General features: G+C 38.5%; 1 protein-coding gene across 1 annotated transcript; it reads left to right on the forward strand.

The window, feature by feature from the left end:
* The first annotated feature begins 1,100 nt into the window (after positions 1–1,100).
* LOC145779112 (mitochondrial 10-formyltetrahydrofolate dehydrogenase-like) lies at positions 1,101–18,420 on the forward strand. The gene is made up of 18 exons (XM_082590684.1): positions 1,101–1,254; positions 2,964–3,198; positions 3,387–3,552; positions 3,977–4,168; positions 5,101–5,235; positions 6,017–6,228; positions 7,427–7,517; positions 7,631–7,804; positions 8,585–8,709; positions 9,114–9,233; positions 9,567–9,668; positions 10,118–10,247; positions 10,511–10,668; positions 11,191–11,290; positions 13,222–13,394; positions 14,418–14,615; positions 14,778–14,977; positions 15,250–18,420. The coding sequence occupies exons 1-18, from the start codon at positions 1,128–1,130 to the stop codon at positions 15,303–15,305; spliced, it is 2,694 nt and encodes an 897-aa protein (XP_082446810.1). The 5' UTR covers positions 1,101–1,127; the 3' UTR covers positions 15,306–18,420.
* The last annotated feature ends 278 nt before the right edge of the window (positions 18,421–18,698 follow it).

Below are 18,698 nucleotides of genomic sequence, written 5' to 3' on the forward strand. Positions count from 1 at the left end.
TATAATTCGCTCTACTTGGCATTGAGCACTTTTTGTAGTATTTATACTAGTATTTGTTGTTTTTGATTAGGCTAATTAAATAGTTCGAATGGATCATTTTGAAAGTGATAAAATGTATGTTGTATGCTGTATGTTGTATGTATGCTGAAACCAAGGGTATGAAGGTGAATCTTGAAAAAACAAAAGTGATGGTGAGTGGAGCAGAAGGAACAGTTGTTGAGAGCAAAGTAGATCCCTGTGGAATATGTGGCAAGAGAGTGATGAGAAATTCAATGCAATGCAAGGAATGTGGAAAGTGGGTACATGCAAGATGTGCTAATGTCAAGAGAGCCGCAACAAGATTGGCGAAGTGTTTTGTTTGTGGGAAATGCAGTAAAGGAAGGAATGAAGTGGAAGGCCATGATGATGAGTTCTGCCATGGCATCGAAACAGTGACAGACTTCTGTTATCTGGGTGATCGGATAAATGGAAGTGGTGACAACAAGGGCAAGATTGGGCTGGGCAAAGTTCAGGGAATGTGGGGAAATGTTGTATGGCAGAAAATTTTCACTAAGGATGAAAGGAAAAGTATATCGGAGCTGTGTGCGGCCTGCAATGCTATATGGTAGCGAGACATGGGTATTGAGAGAGAGTGAACAGGCAATCCTGAGAAGAACGGAAATGTCAATGGTGAGAGCAATGTGTGGGGTGAAAACGAGAAGGGAAAAAAGGACTGAAGAATTGTTGGATATGCTAGAGATGAGAGAGACCATAGACCAACTGGCAAGGGCAAATGGAGTAAGATGGTATGGACATGTGAGTGATAAGGAGGGAGGAAGGAAGTTTTCTTAGAAAGGCACTAGATCTAAAGGTGGATGGGAAGAGGAAACGCGGTCGTCCAAGAAGAACGTGGAAACAACAAGTGAAGGATGAGTTTAAAAAAGTCGGACTGAAGGAGGAAGATGCAAGGGACAGGGTGAAATGGAGAAAAGGGATTAAGACAATTGCTGCGCGGAAACAATCGGCCACCCCCACTAGTGGGGAACAAACCGACGATGGATTATGATGATGATGATGTATGTCTAAATTATCTATTTATTTTGTATTAGGTTAGACTGTACAGGAAGTAACTTTATCTCGCATTAAAAATGAAAATTGCTGTTATTGGTCAGTCAATGTTTGGTGCTGAAACTTACAGCATATTGCGTAAAAATGGTCACACAATAGTTGGTGTGTTTACTGTACCAGATGTTGGAGGGAAACAAGACCCATTAGGTAAGCTGCTCAAACCCAATTTTTTTTTTGTTCTTCTGTCACCTGTATTTATTTGAGTTGTTTTAACATCATGGTGCTCAAAGTTTTATGCATTTTGTTATTTACGAGTCCGCATGAGATGGCTGTATTAGACTTTCAAGAATTTTATTCTTGAAACCAAATTTTAGGTTCGTAAAAGACATGATTTCAGATAGACCTGCAAAAGTTCTTCCTCTTAGCTGCACTAAAGTTTCACTTTGTGCATCTCCGGTTTAGACACGCCTCTTTTGCATGTATTACAATATATTACACAACATATAACAGCAATAATGCAGTTGCAATCGCACTATTTGCCCATTTGCATAAATTTTTACAATAAAGTTCTTGTTTTGCTCAATGTGCATTAAAAGAAAAACTGTGTGCAACTGTTTTATAGCTTATACTTCTTTGGTTTCATATACATGTATTCTAGTTTGGAAATAGTTCAGAGTATATATGTTTTGTGCTTGCTGAACATAAAATTACATTGTATTGTGATACCGTTAACCATAATCTGTGATTGTGCTTACTTTGATCATAATATAAGCCACTGCAATGTTTTAAACTAACATGATATTGGCCAAATAGACATGAAGTTGCCAGTTTATAAGAAATTTACTCCTGATTGACTTTACTACAGTTTGACTGCAGTGAATTTTTTTCAAACTAATAAACCAGTTTATCATCAGCAAGAGCACTGCGATTATTGTGAATGTACAAAATTATATATATATACCAGGAAATTATAATATCTGTGTTCTGACTGACTTTGTTTGTGTAATTGTGTTATCTGTCTGCTTCCACTGATGTTTTGGTCTAACTCAGGGTGGTCCAAGACTGCGAACATGAAGGGCCACATTAAGGTCTGAGAAAAACTTCACGGGCCGCATAGTGAGAAATAATAACGCGTTGCTGAAAGTAGAAACGTTGTTAAATAAAAACTTACCTAGGTTGCGATTTTGAACTTCTTTTCCGTAGATTTCAGTCTGTTTTAGCTACATTCTTACTGTTTGCAGACTATGAACATTAACAAATCTTGTCGCTGACAAAATACAGTTGCAATGAAAGGACTGAGTTTGCTGTTCTGATCGACCTAATGTTTTGCTGCACGCCTAACTCACTTTTTAATCTCTGCTAGCGACTCAAAAAGTGATTTTCAGCTAATAAAAAAGATACGATGCATAACACGTCAAGAAATTAGCAAACCCAAACAATTTATTATTTTTTGCTTTTGCATATAGTGTCGATCTCTGGTTTAAATTCAGTGGTCGACAGACGTAAGCAGGCATCCAGGGTTTCATCAGCCATTCTGTTCCGTGTGTCGCTTTTTAATTGGTTTATAACGAAGAAAGTGCTAGCAACAAAAGCAAAATATCAACGCACGTTTGTGTCATCACAAATCGACATTGATCCCTCATAGTTACCTATTGACCCGATTATGCGCGACTTATTTAGGGTTGTGGTGAGTGTAATGTATTTATAAAACGTAGGTGTATTTTTAAACCTTGGATTTAGCACTGATAGTTCCGGCATGCACAAAGTGTTCGCGGGCCGCACAAAAGCTTCACGTGGGCCGCATGCGGCCCGCGTGCCAGGGTTTGGACCACCCTGGTCTAACTTATATAGCATATTGGATTGGACTGACTGTACGCAAATTCTTCAATTAATTTAGAATGTGCTTTATGTTTTAGCCACTGCAGCCACTCAAGACAATGTTCCAGTATTTAAGTTCAAGCGCTGGAGATTGAAGGGCAAACCTATCCCGGAGGTGGTGGACAAATACATGGCGTGTGGAGCTGAACTGAACGTTATGCCATTTTGTTCTCAGTTTATTCCAATGAATGTCATCGAGCAGCCAAAACATGGTTCTATTATTTATCATCCTTCAATTTTGCCAAAACATCGTGGAGCGTCAGCAATAAATTGGTAAATTGATTCTCATTAAATTGGCGGTAATTCTTGATTGATATTGTGTAAACACCTTTTGAAACTTTTTGTTGAACTATTTCAAGGACTTTACTGTAAAAGAAAACTGTTTGAAAACAAACAGTTTGAAAACATTTGAATTCATTTCGTTGAAAAATTTGTGATATTAATTTTCAATTTCTATTTAGGACATTGATGTCTGGAGATAAGAAAGCTGGATTTACAATTTTCTGGGCAGACGATGGTTTAGATACCGGTCCAATTCTTCTTCAACGTGATTGCGACGTAAAGGCAAATGACACTGTGGATGATCTTTACAATCGCTTTCTTTACCCAGAAGGAATTAAAGCAATGGTAATGGTTACCTATTTACCATAGTTTGTTTGTAACAACTTCTTGCTGCTGTTGTGTTATATTTTAAAGAAACCTCTCCCAAAATATTTCCAGTGATGACAACATTTAGTCCCAACTAAAATAGGTTGATACATATGTAATTTGTATTTAAAAGCATGTTCAATTGATTCTGATTGGTCCTGACGGTATGTCATGTTAACTGGCATAATAAAAAGAATTGTTGCAATAATAATGGTTTTTGCGCCGTTCATTTGAACCAACCTCGCTGTTGGCTCGCAAACAAATCTTACCAACAGATTTGGTGAAGTATATAACGTCGGTGAAGCTTACTTAATAATTTTGTAGCCTTTTTTCATTTTTTTGAAGACTCCACTACACATTGTACTTTTACAAAATGAGAAGAACTTTTTGTTTCTTTGTATAGGCAGAAGCTGTTCAATTGATTGCGAATGGAAAGGCTCCGAAGATCGTTCAGCCCGAAGAAGGAGCGAGTTACGAGCATATCATGAAAAAGGAAGTCGCCAAAATCAACTGGGGCCAACCAGCGCAGCAACTTCACAACTTCATTCGAGGCAACGATAAAGTGCCCGGAGCTTGGACGAACATAAACGGAGAGGTTGGCTCATGCATGTTCTGTTTCAATTTTTCCTTTGGCAGAGTTCTTGAAATCGTATGAGAAATACGTTGCGTGTTGACTTTGCACTTTCGCGCTGGTTTGGTTTGCAGCATTCCGGCAAATTGAAATTTGTTTAGCCTGGCTGAGTAAAATGTTTCCCACTGCAACTGGCATCGTAACAACGTAAGTCTTTCATCAGCAAAGCTAAAAGGTGTCCACTGCATATTGCTTGCTGTGCACAAATGCATTGACAATCAATGAGCATTTCAATGGTGATTGGTGAGGTGTTACTGTAAATTTTCATCGAGCTTGCCATAATCCTTTGCATGCACTTTTCTGGTTTAATATTGCTGTCAATTCATCGTTTCCAGTACAATTTGCCGTGTTTTTCAAATAGTTAGCGACGTATAAAATAGTATTTATTTCTCATGCAATTGCTTACAAACCATGCAATAGCAAGGCAACAATTTTCCCAGACAACAAAATCCGTCATTATTACGTTGACTCAACGCAATAATGACGGATTTTGCTGTCTGGGTCGAAGAATTCCTTGAAAAAATGTTGAATTCAAGTGATAGGGTTTGAGTTTATTGATTCATTTCCTTTTTTTTTTGGCAAGAACTTAGAAGTGAAAATAACAGTTTGTGGATCTGTTGCAGCATGAATACTACCACAGATGGTGGCAGTGAAAATCAAAAAAAAGTTTAATTCGAAAAATGGATTTGTTAGTTTTCGCTTTTTTGCCAAAATTGAAAGCTCACTGAACATAAAGCTAAAATCACTCGAGGATCACAAAACTTGAATATGTAGTGTAAACACTTGGTGAAATCAAAATTGAGTAAAAATCAATCAAATTCGCAATACTATGTTGTATATTTATGTGGTGTAGTGTTGATTATTATAATATTAACGCAGAAATGAATTGATTGCAGAAAGTTACGCTGTATGGGTCAACCATGCATCGTAGCAAGTTGCCAACTGGCACAGAAACATCGATTGAAGGTATGGGACGACCAGCCATTGTGCATGGCAACGGCTTACTTGTGTATGGAAATGATGGCAAAAAGGTGCTTTGATTTTAACACAATATTGAGTTATATGTGATATAAAGCGGAGTGCTGAATATGAATAACACTTGAACAAAGCACTAAAATTCATGAACATTTTTGTCAATATGTTGTATTTGTATATATAACACATCTGATACGTAAACATCGAATGAAAGTTGGTTGCATTATGGTTAAGAAAAGTGGTTGTCCTTTGAACATCAGCGTTTGGGTTCATACTTAGCATATTGGCTATGTCCTACATAGATTGTAGATAAACAATAAATATTACACTATCCACACTGCAAAAAAGTGCTCAATGCCAAGCAGAGCGAATCCCAGAGAGTAAATCAGCTGTTTTTACATTGATTTATAGTCTGCAGACAACAACGCATGAGTAGCTGTCTGAGAATTATTTTGGTGGGAATTGTTAGTTAGTAACTATAATTATTTGATTTATACTGTATTTATGGGTTCCATCAAGAAATTCTTGCAGTTACAGTTTTTTTGTTATTTATTTTTAAGCAACTTGCTCTGTGTTTGCAAGTTATTGATCACGGTGCATGGCAATCCTTTTTGTAAATTCAAGCCAGGCACAGCCCATCTTCATAGTTTCCCTCGTCACGCATAATTCACAGTCGGATTTCTGCTGTTGACAAAAGGATAATATACTGTAGTTGACTTGAGCAGAATCCTTTGTGCTTTTCCTAGTAGTTTTCCGTCAATATGTTGCTGCTCGACCTTTTGAGGAAATTTTGCCCTTTACAATTTCGATGAAGGCTTTTAAATGTTTGCCATCTAGATCAATATAAAAAACATACAATACGCCGATGGGAGAATGATACCAGCCTCGAAGTTTGGTCAAGCCAACGCCTCGGAGTCTCTTGAGCTCACCGAAGAAGAAAATGCAATGCAGGAAAAGCTAAAAGCTGTATGGGGAAGGATTTTAAACAAGGATATCAACCTCGAAACCGATTTCTTTAAATCCGGCGCCGGATCCATGGATGTAGTCAGGTGTGTCAACTTGTGCAAGCGATCATGATCAACATTGGGTGGCAACGCTTATGCGTCTGAGTCTGATGATAAAAGCCTTGTTTGGAACCTTTGTTCGAAAATAGGTTGGCGCATCAGTACAACTACTTTTAGGAACGAAACAACTAAATTCCTTCCTGTTATTGGTTATACTGCTAGTGCTTGACTGACATTTTTTGAGATGTTTTTACTTTTTGCGGTTTCCTAATGACATAAAACTTTTTTGTTGCCTTAGGGAAGCAGTAGCAAATGAGAAAAAGTAAGTTGAAAAACGCAAAATCAGACTGTTATTGAAAATTAACAGTCTGACTAAAATCTTCGAAATCGAATTTTCTTTGTTTTTCAACATGTGAGAATGTTAAAACCTATTGTATCATCTGGGGAAAAGAATAAAGAAAGCGTAAAAATCTAATTTTTAGAAAAATTTATTTAAACGCTCGCCCAAAGTTAGAAAAACCTGGAAATTTTTGCAAAATGTGACAAATCAGGCCGCACCTAAAGATACGGCCTGATTTGTCACATTTTGCAAAAATTTCCAGGTTTTTCTAACTTTGGGCGAGCGTTTAAATAAATTTTTCTAAAAATTAGATTTTTACGCTTTCTTTATTCTTTTCCCCAGATGATACAATAGGTTTTAACATTCTCACATGTTGAAAAACAAAGAAAATTCGATTTCGAAGATTTTAGTCAGACTGTTAATTTTCAATAACAGTCTGATTTTGCGTTTTTCAACTTACTTTTTCTCATTTGCTACTGCTTCCCTAAGGCAACAAAAAAGTTTTATGTCATTAGGAAACCGCAAAAAGTAACAACATCTCAAAAAATGTCAGTCAAGCACTAGCAGTAGCTGTAATCAAAATCTGCAAAATGTGACAACTCAGGCCGCACCTCCAGGTGGCCATGTACTATTACATAACTAGTGAGCAGAGTTTAACTTTGCGGTGGACGCTAGCTGGTATACTGTCTTTTCGCTGCATTTAGTGGTGGTTTGACACTGAAATGTGACTACAATAAGTGCTGTACTGATAAGTCTCAATGGGCCGAAACAGCCTTCTGTTGCTTTATTCCTTAGTTGTCGACACGCATATCTTATTGTCGCTACGATTTCCTTTGTTCCTGCTCAGAATACACACTGATTGGTTGTGCATTAAGTTTTCACCTTGTTTTGTAACTTGTCTAGGTTGGTGGAAGAAGTGAGGCAAGCAGTTGGGGTGGCTTTGAAGAACGAAGATGTTTACATGAACACGTCTTTTGGCCAATTTATACAAAAGGTTGCTTAATCTTGTTGGCTTCTTTGCATTTGTACATGCAACATCTGTGCTAGTCTGAACGTACAATTAAAGCAAATTGATATCACATCTTTACAAGATTCTTCCTGCTTCAGGTGATTCGTGTCTTTCGAGGTCTGGAGGTAGAAGAAGAGCTTGACGTTGATTATGCGGAGCACTCGGCTCTCGGAATGACGTTGAAGATGCCGCATCAACTCTTCATCAACAACGAGTTTGTGGATTCGTCAAACGGAGAGGAGTACTCCACCATCAATCCTGCTAGCGAATCGGTATCGGAATTTGTAACTTCAATTTCACCAGATGCTTGTCTGTTTCTATTCATTGACAATGTTGAATTGTTTATAGTACAAGTCATGCATGATTGTTGCTGATTTAGAGTCTCAAAATTTCAGAAAATGAACTGAACTTTGTTGAACCATCAGCAGATAACAAAGTCACCTTCCTGCCGATATTACGTGTAACTTTTGCTGAAACCTTATTATGTCGGCAAAAGATCATATAGCCACCATATTTTATTTTTACTTTTGCATATATAGGGCTAAATTTAAACTACTTTGATTAAAGCTCGTGAAATCGAAATAGTTCTTGATCTGTTGAATTGAAAGTAAGCAATGGTTTTGAGGAGTCTTTGTAGAACAATTTTTCGCAATAGCTTTCTGTTGTTGAACATAGACTTAAACAATTCACCAAGCGTTAAGTTCGCATACGACTGAAAACAAACCAAATGAAAAGTGATTTATATTGAATAGAATAGGTACGTCCACTCGTCCAGTCGAAGACCGATCTATTGACACAATCCCAGCTTGCAAAAGTTGCCATTTGTACATGAAGACGTAGACGTTGAAACGATGAAAAATGGGCAGGTTTTGTTTGCTGAAATAAAGTATTGATTGACGGATTTCGCAAGAACAAATTTGTAAAAACCGTCGCACACGTGCTTCAACCGCCATTCGGTCTTTTCAAGGGTCTTTGGCATTGAATCCCGGCTTCGTTTGTGTTACAAAATCTATTAATAGACATTCAAACAAAGCCGTGTTTGCTTGCTGTAGGTTATTTGCAAAGTTTCGAAAGCCACCATCGATGACGTGGACGAGGCTGTAGAAGCCGCCAAGGAAGCGTTTGCTGGGCCCTGGTCTGCTATGAACCCACGTGATCGAGGCATGATGATGTACAAGTATGTCATTGCTTTCTCCGCCAACTTATTTGTTCGCTTTAGCTTCCTTATCAAGTTTTTCTTTGACAGTTTCTGTTGGAATAAGTCAAGCCAGTAATGATCTTTTCAACGAGGAATAATTTTACAAGCTCAAGAAAAAATGATACTCTTGACCTTGGAATTTGTAGCTTCCCAGAAAGAAAAATCCGTCATTTTTACATTGATTCAACGTTTGCGGACGTTGAATCAATGTAAAAATGACGGATTTTGTCGTCTGGGTTTATGCAAGTATGCTATAAACCGACTGTGTGCATTAATTTAATTGATACTATTTCACGAGGTCGCATTGTTTACTCAAGGCCAGTGTTGTATTACTAAACCATACACCGAAGTACATTTTAATGCAATGCCGTGTTCGTCTACAGACTAGCTGATTTAATGGAACAGCACCAAGAGGAACTGGCTGCAATAGAATCGATCGATTCCGGTGCAGTTTATACCTTAGCGTTAAAAACTCACGTGGGAATGTCGATCCAAACATTCAGGTCCGCTGGCAAGATAGTAGGCTACATTTTGTATGCTTATTTTAAGTTTCATGCTATCAAATTGAAGCTTGGCTGAGTGTCATATACTCATTTTAGAGTGAAAACATTACTTTTTAATATATTGTGAGTAAATTTGCTGTTTTTGCACGTTATTGCTCTCAGTAAAAGGATCAATGATAGTTTTGGTTCATGTTGAGCATTATTTTTTAACTCTACTAAGTATTGCTTCTTGCTTCAATCAAAACCTTAAAACCAATCTCGTATCTTTGTGTAGTAAAAGTATAATTGATGCTATGTCGACATTGTCTTCGCTTCCCTGCTATCTTTGCACAGATATTTCGCGGGCTGGTGCGACAAGATTCACGGAAAAACTATTCCCATCAATCAGGCTCAACCAAAGAGAAATCTCACGTACACGAAGCGAGAGCCTATCGGGTGAGTGCATTTGCAATGATGGATTGTGGTCATGTAATGTCAGCAATATTGCGGACTTATTTTATCTTACTAATATTATATGGTGAAAGAATTGTGTAAAAGTACATTGCTTTTTGTCGATTGAAATGCGTTTCCGGTGCTGCATTGAGTGAACTGTGCGTGTGTACAGAATACTGAAAAGGTTGGGTATTTGCTTTTCTATCAGTAGTCGCATGGTTCCGATGAAAGCCAGTCAGTGAAAGCATAAAATATTCATTTTTGATGTTCCGCTCACGTTTCGTACATCATATCATTGCGCATCTTCATAAAACCAATTGAGCAGTTTAACAGGAATCCAATCATTCCCATCACCAGATCGATTATCAAACACGGTAACCAGCTTGTCAAGTTACGAAATGTTCAAGATGATAAGACTCCCAATGTATAATTTAACCAACCTTTCATTTCAGTGTTTGTGGCATCGTTATCCCATGGAACTACCCGCTGATGATGCTGGCATGGAAGATGGCGTCGTGCTTGGCTGCAGGGAACACTGTCGTACTGAAACCTGCGCAAGTGACTCCGCTCACTGCATTGAAGGTGCGTCATATCATCACTATGCATCTCGTGCAGAGTGTTGTGCGAAAGGCACACAGTCACGTTTGATCCACCGATGGGAAGTGTAGTTGAAACCCTCTTTATAGCCGAATAGTGGAAGTTCTGGTGGACACCGCTCAAGAACTTTGACAGGACACTTAATCTAAGTCTACAGCACCCGTGCATTAGACAAACATACGACAAAAACAAACTTGACATTTTTGTTGTTGGCAGTTTTAATTTTGAACAAAGTTTCTTCCATTCAGTTTGCCGAGTTGGTGGTGAAAGCCGGGTTTCCAAAAGGGGTCATCAACATCCTGGCGGGTTCGGGATCAACGATAGGACAACGTCTTGCTGATCATCCGGAAGTCAGGAAACTTGGCTTTACTGGATCGACACCAATTGGGAAACAAATCATGAAGAGGTGAAGAAAACATCGTTGTTTCGTCGTAGTGTTTGCTTCAGATTCCATAAATAATTAAATAGACCAATTTCCTATTTTAATTTCTGATTATCTTCTGGCTTTATTGCCACTTCAAGTGAGGTCACCGGTGCAGATTGCAGTCCTCCACATCACTCTGTCAGCAGCATCTTCTTCCTTCACACCCAATATTTCCATATCTTCTACCGCACAGTCTCTTCCATTTTCTTTTTCGGCCTTCCTCCCTTTCTTTTACCAATTTCCAATTGTCTCATTCTTCGACAAAATCTTCGTTTCTCCATACCACGTAATCCAACCATTATGACCTGTCTTTCTCAAACCAATTATACTTTTACTTATTTTTTTGATCTTAAATGATTATTCGAAAGCTTTTATTATGACATTCCAGTCATTTCGTGGTCTTCTTTTCCACCAGTGTCTCAGTTATTTATGCCGTTTGTCGTTATTGTTTGGAAAAAGAAACTTATCTCACTGTCTTCACTCTTGGCATCATTATCCATGCAGTGCTGCCGTGAGCAACCTCAAGAAAGTGTCGTTGGAACTTGGCGGGAAATCCCCTCTGATTATCTTCAGCGATTGTGACATGGACAAAGCTGTCAGATTTGTGAGGAGAACTTTTCTTTGTGTACTTGATCTGCTACTTTCATCGCATCAATCATATGACGTTGTACAGTTTCATTTAGGAATTTAATTCGTGACATCCAACTTTAAATTTGATGTTTTTGTTGTTTAGAATTTATTTTTATTTTATAGACAGACAATCGATAACAACTTAATAACATTGAATTGCATAATTCAAAATTAATACAGAAATGAAACAGATACATAATTTCAAACGTTTTCGGCAAAACTTTCTGCCCTCTTCAGGAAAATATCTTAATTCATCTAAACAAAACAAAATTATTCGTGAAATGTTAATAATAAATGACTGAAAATTCAATAAAACTGCACTGACCTGCGTACAAGCAACAACTGACGAACAAACACAAAAGGTGGTAGCAATCTGTCATAATTATGCGGGAGTGTGGTCATGAGACAAGATAGTGAGCGGACAACATAACATAAAATAAACGTAAGCTAATACAAATTCAACAAAAAAGATGCCCCTTTCAGGCCTCGAAATTCGTTTTTGTTGACGGCGGACAAACGTGTCCGGTCTGAGCAGCTATCTCGGCGGACAAATTAAGTAACACGGCGGACACACCAGTTTTAGCGTCGATCGTCACGCTTAATCAGTTTATCTTGATAATTCTTCGCCATTTGAGAACTATAGCTACGGTTGAGAAGTCTTTTTAAAATTTCAGCGAAGTCACTCTGAAAGGCTTTCATCAGACCAACGACGTGCACCTGAAGAGTGAAAGCGCCGCGTAGCTGCTTAATACGCCGCATAACTAATTAACTTCCACCGAACGAAGTCGTGTGGCTTCTTGCGTCACAATGCTCTGGACACGAGTTGAAAAACTTCTACACTAACGCTACTATTTTCTGTTGTGCAAAGTTTCACTAGGCTTTTTTCTTTAGGTTTATTTTTGCGAGTCATATGAGCGAAAGTGAATTTTCCCTGGGCCTTTTCTTTCTTACTGTAATACCAAAACTAAACAAATTTTGCTGCATCTTGCTGTAATAGCCTGCTCGTATAATCTAATTTGTAACCAACCTTGCCTTATCAATATTACTCAGAGATCAAGGCCAGACATTGTGACGTAAGACTTGAACTAAGTTGCGCGTGATTAGTGTAAAAGTACCGGTACTCCCATCGGTTCTTAGCGAATAATTCACCTTTGTTACGCTGATTCAATGTCACCAATCGTTGAAGCAACGTATAAATCGAAAGTTTTCCTGCTTGAATGGAAGCTAAAGGATACAGTATTAACATTTTCTAGATGCGCGCTAGAATGCGCGGGAAATTATATATTCGCAACAATTGTTCGTGCTATGCAATGACGATTTCTACCGCTATTTCTCGGCGGACAAATATGACCGATCTAGATGGTACTTCCCGCGGACATCACATGCTGTGACGGCGGACATGACCGCCGTGTCCGCCGTGAATTTCGAGGCCTGGCCCTTTAGCGAATAATTGTTTGTTCGCTAATTATTCGCTAAAGGGGCATCTTTTTTGTTGAATTTGTATTAGCTTACGTTTATTTTATGTTATGTTGTCCGCTCACTATCTTGTCTCATGACCACACTCCCGCATAATTATGACAGATTGCTACCACCTTTTGTGTTTGTTCGTCAGTTGTTGCTTGTACGCAGGTCAGTGCAGTTTTATTGAATTTTCAGTCATTTATTATTAACATTTCACGAATAATTTTGTTTTGTTTAGATGAATTAAGATATTTTCCTGAAGAGGGCAGAAAGTTTTGCCGAAAACGTTTGAAATTATGTATCTGTTTCATTTCTGTATTAATTTTGAATTATGCAATTCAATGTTATTAAGTTGTTATCGATTGTCTGTCTATGGTTTTTAAAAAGTACCTCTCTACTAAAGCTATGCTATTTTTATTTTAAGTTATGTTTTCTTCGCAATAGGGTATGAGCTCCGTCTTCTTCAACAAAGGAGAGAATTGCATCGCTGCAGGCCGCCTGTTTCTGGAAGAGTCTATCCACGATCGTTTCGTTGAGAGGATCATCGAAGAGGTTAAGAAGATGAAGATCGGCGATCCGTTGAGCGCCAGCACAGATCACGGCCCACAAAATCACAGGTTGGAGTTGAACCGTCAAGTACCTCATTAGACTTGTCTGGATCAATGTGATTGATAGGCTGGTAATCATCATCATGTGCCATCTCCGAGCCTTGTGTTGGCTGTCATTTGCTTCCACACGGCACGTTCTTCCGCTAGTCTTTTTGCTTCTCCGATGCTTGACCACTGACCAGTCAGTTCACTGTTTTACATTATCCCCATCTCCCCAAGGTTAATAATACGAGTTGACGAAGCATCGACTTATTTTTTGAGAGCTTGTAATAGAAGTTGAAATTTTTGCTATGAGTCTACCACCGCTGTTTTATATTTTACTGAACCACATGTGAGTAACAGCACTGGCAAAACCGGCTCATTGCCTACTGGTTTGAGTGCCCGCCTCTGTGTCGGTAGATGTGGGTTTGATTCCCACTCGGGTCATACCAAAGATTTTTTAAAAATGGTACAGAATTTTATTTCTGCTTGGCACTCAGCAGAGGAGTGGGTTTAGGTACTAACGTACTTCCCGACGTTGTTCGCAACCGCTGAGCACTCTGCTGTTGGTGTCGGGGCATAAGCCCGCTCCCCTGCGGATTAAATGCAATTCAAGACGCTCTCAGCGTTAGTCCTGGAAGTTCGTCGGACCATTCAGCAGGCGACAACTCAGCAAGTGTTTTAATTCTGCAATTTCGTTTCAGCTACTGCCAAGTCAGCAAATTTACGTGCTCACGTCGGACTTGCTTGGTCATCGCTTGCCAAACTGAATTTGATGACTTGTGGCATGCCAAGTTATGGCTTGCTCAGTTTCATTACTCAAATGCTGCTAGCCCAGTCGTCACTTGCTCAGTTGTCGCTTTCTCAGTTCACAACTGCTGACTTGTTGGAGACTCGTCCTGAAAAGCCCAAATTGCTCAACAAACAAACAGCACTGGCAACAAAATTGCTTGAATTGTTCTTTTGTCGCTCTTAAACTATAATAGCAAACCTTGTATATTTTGAAGTTGTAAAACTTTAACGTAAAACTTTATTCTTGCTCTTTCACGCCAGAGCCCACTTAGAAAAGTTAATTGAATATTGCAACATCGCCGTGAGAGAAGGTGCTACACTGGCTTACGGAGGCCACCAGTGCGACATGCCCGGCCTCTACATGACTCCCACAGTCATCACCGATGTATATGATCATATGTACGTAGCTAAAGAAGAATCATTTGGTCCAGTCATGGTTATTTCCAAGTTTACCGAAGGGTAAGTAAAAGTCTATTAAAATGATAGATATTCCTCAATAACCAAGAATTTATCGCTTTCGCTAAAAACAAACACTTTTCCTATCTACTTAGCGCGTATACATTGACACAAACTCAAAAGACAATAATTCTTTGTGTATTAAAAGTTATTTGCTGTTCACAGAGACATCGACGGCGTGTTGAAGAGTGCCAACGCCACCGAGTACGGCTTGGCCTCTGGTGTCTTCACCAATGACATCAGCAAAGCTCTCTACGTCACTGACAAGCTAGACGCTGGCACCGTTTTCGTGAACACGTACAACAAGACAGACGTGGCCGCCCCGTTCGGCGGCTTCAAGCAGTCTGGTTTTGGTAAAGATTTAGGTATGTCATGATTTGCTCGGTGTAGACTTTAAGGAAAAAAATATCAGGAAATAGTAACATTTTTCAAATCTGACAATGCATTGCTTTAAATGTGTGTCCAGAAATTGTATTCATTTTATTGACAAGCCCTCTGGTAACGATTAGTTGTATGAACAAGTTTCAGCATTAATGTGAAAAAAAAATCTTTTCTGCAAATCTCTCGAAGGCAAATTTTTGTTCCAAAACTTTTGAGCGCCAAGAATGCCAATGCTAACAGCCACGCTTGTTTTCAGGTGAGGACGCTTTGAACGAGTATTTGAAGACTAAGACGGTGACTCTAGAATATTAGTCAACTGCATATAAAGTGAACACGTTCAATTATTTCTTTCGGGGCAATTTTTCGTACCGTTTTGAACCAAATTTGTGAAGGCTACGTTGTACAGAAGTTACTTTTCGTCAAACTATGTTTTTAATTTTATGTTGCTATAGGCCTGCACAGTGCACAACTGCACACACAATTACAGCATATGAATATTAATGTTACAGCGTTTTATATTGACATTGGCTATCATGTTTTTTAATTCTTTCTAATTTTCACATCACCAATCATTAGACCTCGTATCCAATCTTTGTTGTGTGTACTTCCCATTAACGAACGAAATCTGCTTCCCTTTTTAAGCTTTGCTGTTGTATCACTCTTGGCAGTAATCTTGCACTATTGCGCGTAAACTAACTAATCCACCATCGTAACGTGCGCTTGAAGAAATATGTTATTTCAGGTAATAGCTTGCGTCTTTTTACCGTCATGCAACGTAAACTAACTAACGCACCAGATTTATCTTCGTTTGCAATATTGACTGGTAGCAGTGTTACTAACCTCGTTTCTGTTTGTTGAGATGTCAATATTGTAACTTTATTCCCAGTTAAATGTTTGCTTCTTAGCAGGTGACTTATGCAAGGTTATGCACGGTGTTTTTGCTCAGAGTTTTTTATCGTTTTCATTGATATTTTTGTCCAAATCCTATCGCAGGCTTTTGCTAATGTTGGTGTTTTGTTGTAACCATTTCTTCAATTTGGTGCGAGAAACAGTTTCCAGCTTATTTCGTGTGTAAGTATTAGCTGAAGTAAACAAACTATTCTTGACTTGCGTGTACAATCTGTCGACTCACCGAGGGTTGGAAGTCGTTAGTCAAAAAGCAATGACTATTTCACTATTCAATAGTGCCCAAAAAAGCAATGACTTTCCGCTATCGATACTTAAAAAAAGCACTTAATAGCAATTACTAAACATATTGTATTTTATTGTATTTGCGTTTTTAACGACCACAGTGATGCCAGGTTGTCTTTTGAAAACAAGCCAGTGAACCTAAAAAACAGGCAAATCAACACAAAAACAAGCCCAATAATTTGAATCCAATACCAATGAGCATAAAGCAGACAGTTTAGCAGTTCAAAATTTTCAATACAATCTTTGCAGTCCATACATCACGTTTATTTCAAGAATGACATTTGTTTGCGCCATTCCAAGCAATAATTATCTTGAAAAGAAGGGATACAATGTTAACTACAATCAAAACCTCGCAATTTCAGTGTCAAAAACAAGTTTAAAAAAGTCTGACTGGCCAAAAAACAAGCAGCCCGCAAACTAAAAAAAAAAAATACGCAAACTCGAAAATACAAGCCCAAACTTGCCGGAAAACTGCAAGGTGGCAACACTATAAACGACTCGCACTGGCAAGGTTTTTCGGAACTTTGTTGCTGTAAAATTTTCCTTAATCCTTTAAAGTTCGAAAACCGGAAGGGGACTAGGTCGGATAGTAATCCGAAAACTAAATCTCGTAAATTCGTTTTGACGACGAAGTAAGTGAACAACAAAAAATGATTCAGCAGTTATCCTAAGTATCGATTAGTGAAAAACGAATAATGATTTCGTTGCTTGCATAAAAAACCAGTGAATAACGCGCATTCGATATTTATTTTTAAAAGGAATGGGTATCAGCATTCGATATCCAGAAATCAACGAATAACGCTATCGAATAGTGGCAACCAGTCGTTACTTCCAACCCTGGACTCACCACATTAAAATGTGATTTAGTTAGTGATAAAACTTAATGGAGTGTTTTAACGCAGGTAATCTATTTTGTTCATCAGCAACATTAGTTTGTACTTGTGAAGTAATAGGCTATCATAGGCCTACTTACTCCGTGGGCTAACTGCAGTAGATTATCCACCCGTGGCTAAAAAAACGAATAGTTACTGAAGGAAGAGTACCGTATAGACCAGGGGTGTGCAACGTGCGGCCCGCGGGCCAAATGTGGCCCGCGAAGAAAAATTATGTGGCCCGCGAAGATGTGCCAATTTTGAATTGTGTGCGGCCCGCGAAACATGTTTATACGGTAATTTAGTTTAGTCTGGTACGTTTGAACAATTCATTGTGGAGTGGAATATTGTAGATTTCGCACCTTCTGTTAACCATTTTAGAAGTCTCCCACCGGCCACCGCCAATCCATTGTATTTAATTTTCTATTCTGATGTCTCTGGATTTATTAATATTCAATTGAACACTGAGAATATGTCCTTATAATGTTTGTAATGTATTGTATTGAGTTTAAAGTTAACCGTTGTTATTGCGTTCATAAACGTAGTTGCACTGATGAGAATTTAATATTCGAAAACGCGTTCTGCAACACTGTTTTTTGCACTCTGTAATGCCAGATGCAGATTTATCTGTAGCTTTCCATCACGCATTGAAGCGGTGATCTGATCATGAAATTTTCTACGGTTCGAGAAAAAGTTTTCTCTGCCTATAAAACGTTGAATGGTAGTTTAAAGTAGTAGGGAAAGAGGAGATCGATATCTGCTGGCAGAGCCAAAAGCAGAGCCCTGGCAGAGTCCTGGCAGAGCCCTGGCAGAGCCTTGGCAGAGCCTTGGCAGAGTCTTGGCAGAGCAGGGCAGAGCCCTGGCAGAGCAGTCTGGCAGAGCCTTGGTAGAGTCTTAGCCTCTGTCCTGGCAGTATTTCTTGTTTGTTTATTTTAATGTGAAATTGATATTATTTCTTGTTTGTTTATTTTATACGAAATTGTTATTATTTATTTCTTGTTTGTTTATTTTATGTGAAGTTGATATTATTTATATCTTGTTTGTTTATTTTATACGAAATTGTTATTATTTATTTCTTGTTTGTTTATTTTATGAGGAAAACAGTCCCTTCACTATGGTACGACTGGCAGTACAGAGCAAGAAGCAGTGTGACAAAGCAGTGAAAGCTGGGTATCATTTCTTGTTTGTTTATTTTAATGTGAAATTGATATTATTTCTTATTTGTTTATATGATGAGACAAGCTGAGTCCTAACAGAGCAAGAGTCCTGACAATGACCTTAGCGTCTGGTAGCAGTGTAGAAAAGTAGTAAAAACTGAGTATTATTTCTTGTTTGTGTATTTTATGTGCAATTGAAATGATTTATATCTTGTTTGTTTTATTTTGTGAGAAAGGCAGTCACCATACAGTGCCAGGTCTGGTAGTACTAGTACACAGCAAGAAGCAGGATAACTAAACAGAGAAGTGTAGCCAAACAGAGCAGTGCAAGCCAAAAAAGCAGTGCCTTAAAAGCTGAGCAACGACATTATATTAGTTCCACCGCGTCATCGTTCATCGGTGTCACAACCATTGCGTAATCTTAATTCGTCTGGATAAATGAAAAAAGAAGTTGGTACTTTCCCTACTCATAATTTTGTAGGAAA

This window comes from Aplidium turbinatum, chromosome 10 (assembly GCF_918807975.1).
Source record: "Aplidium turbinatum chromosome 10, kaAplTurb1.1, whole genome shotgun sequence".
Taxonomy (NCBI): domain Eukaryota; kingdom Metazoa; phylum Chordata; class Ascidiacea; order Aplousobranchia; family Polyclinidae; genus Aplidium; species Aplidium turbinatum.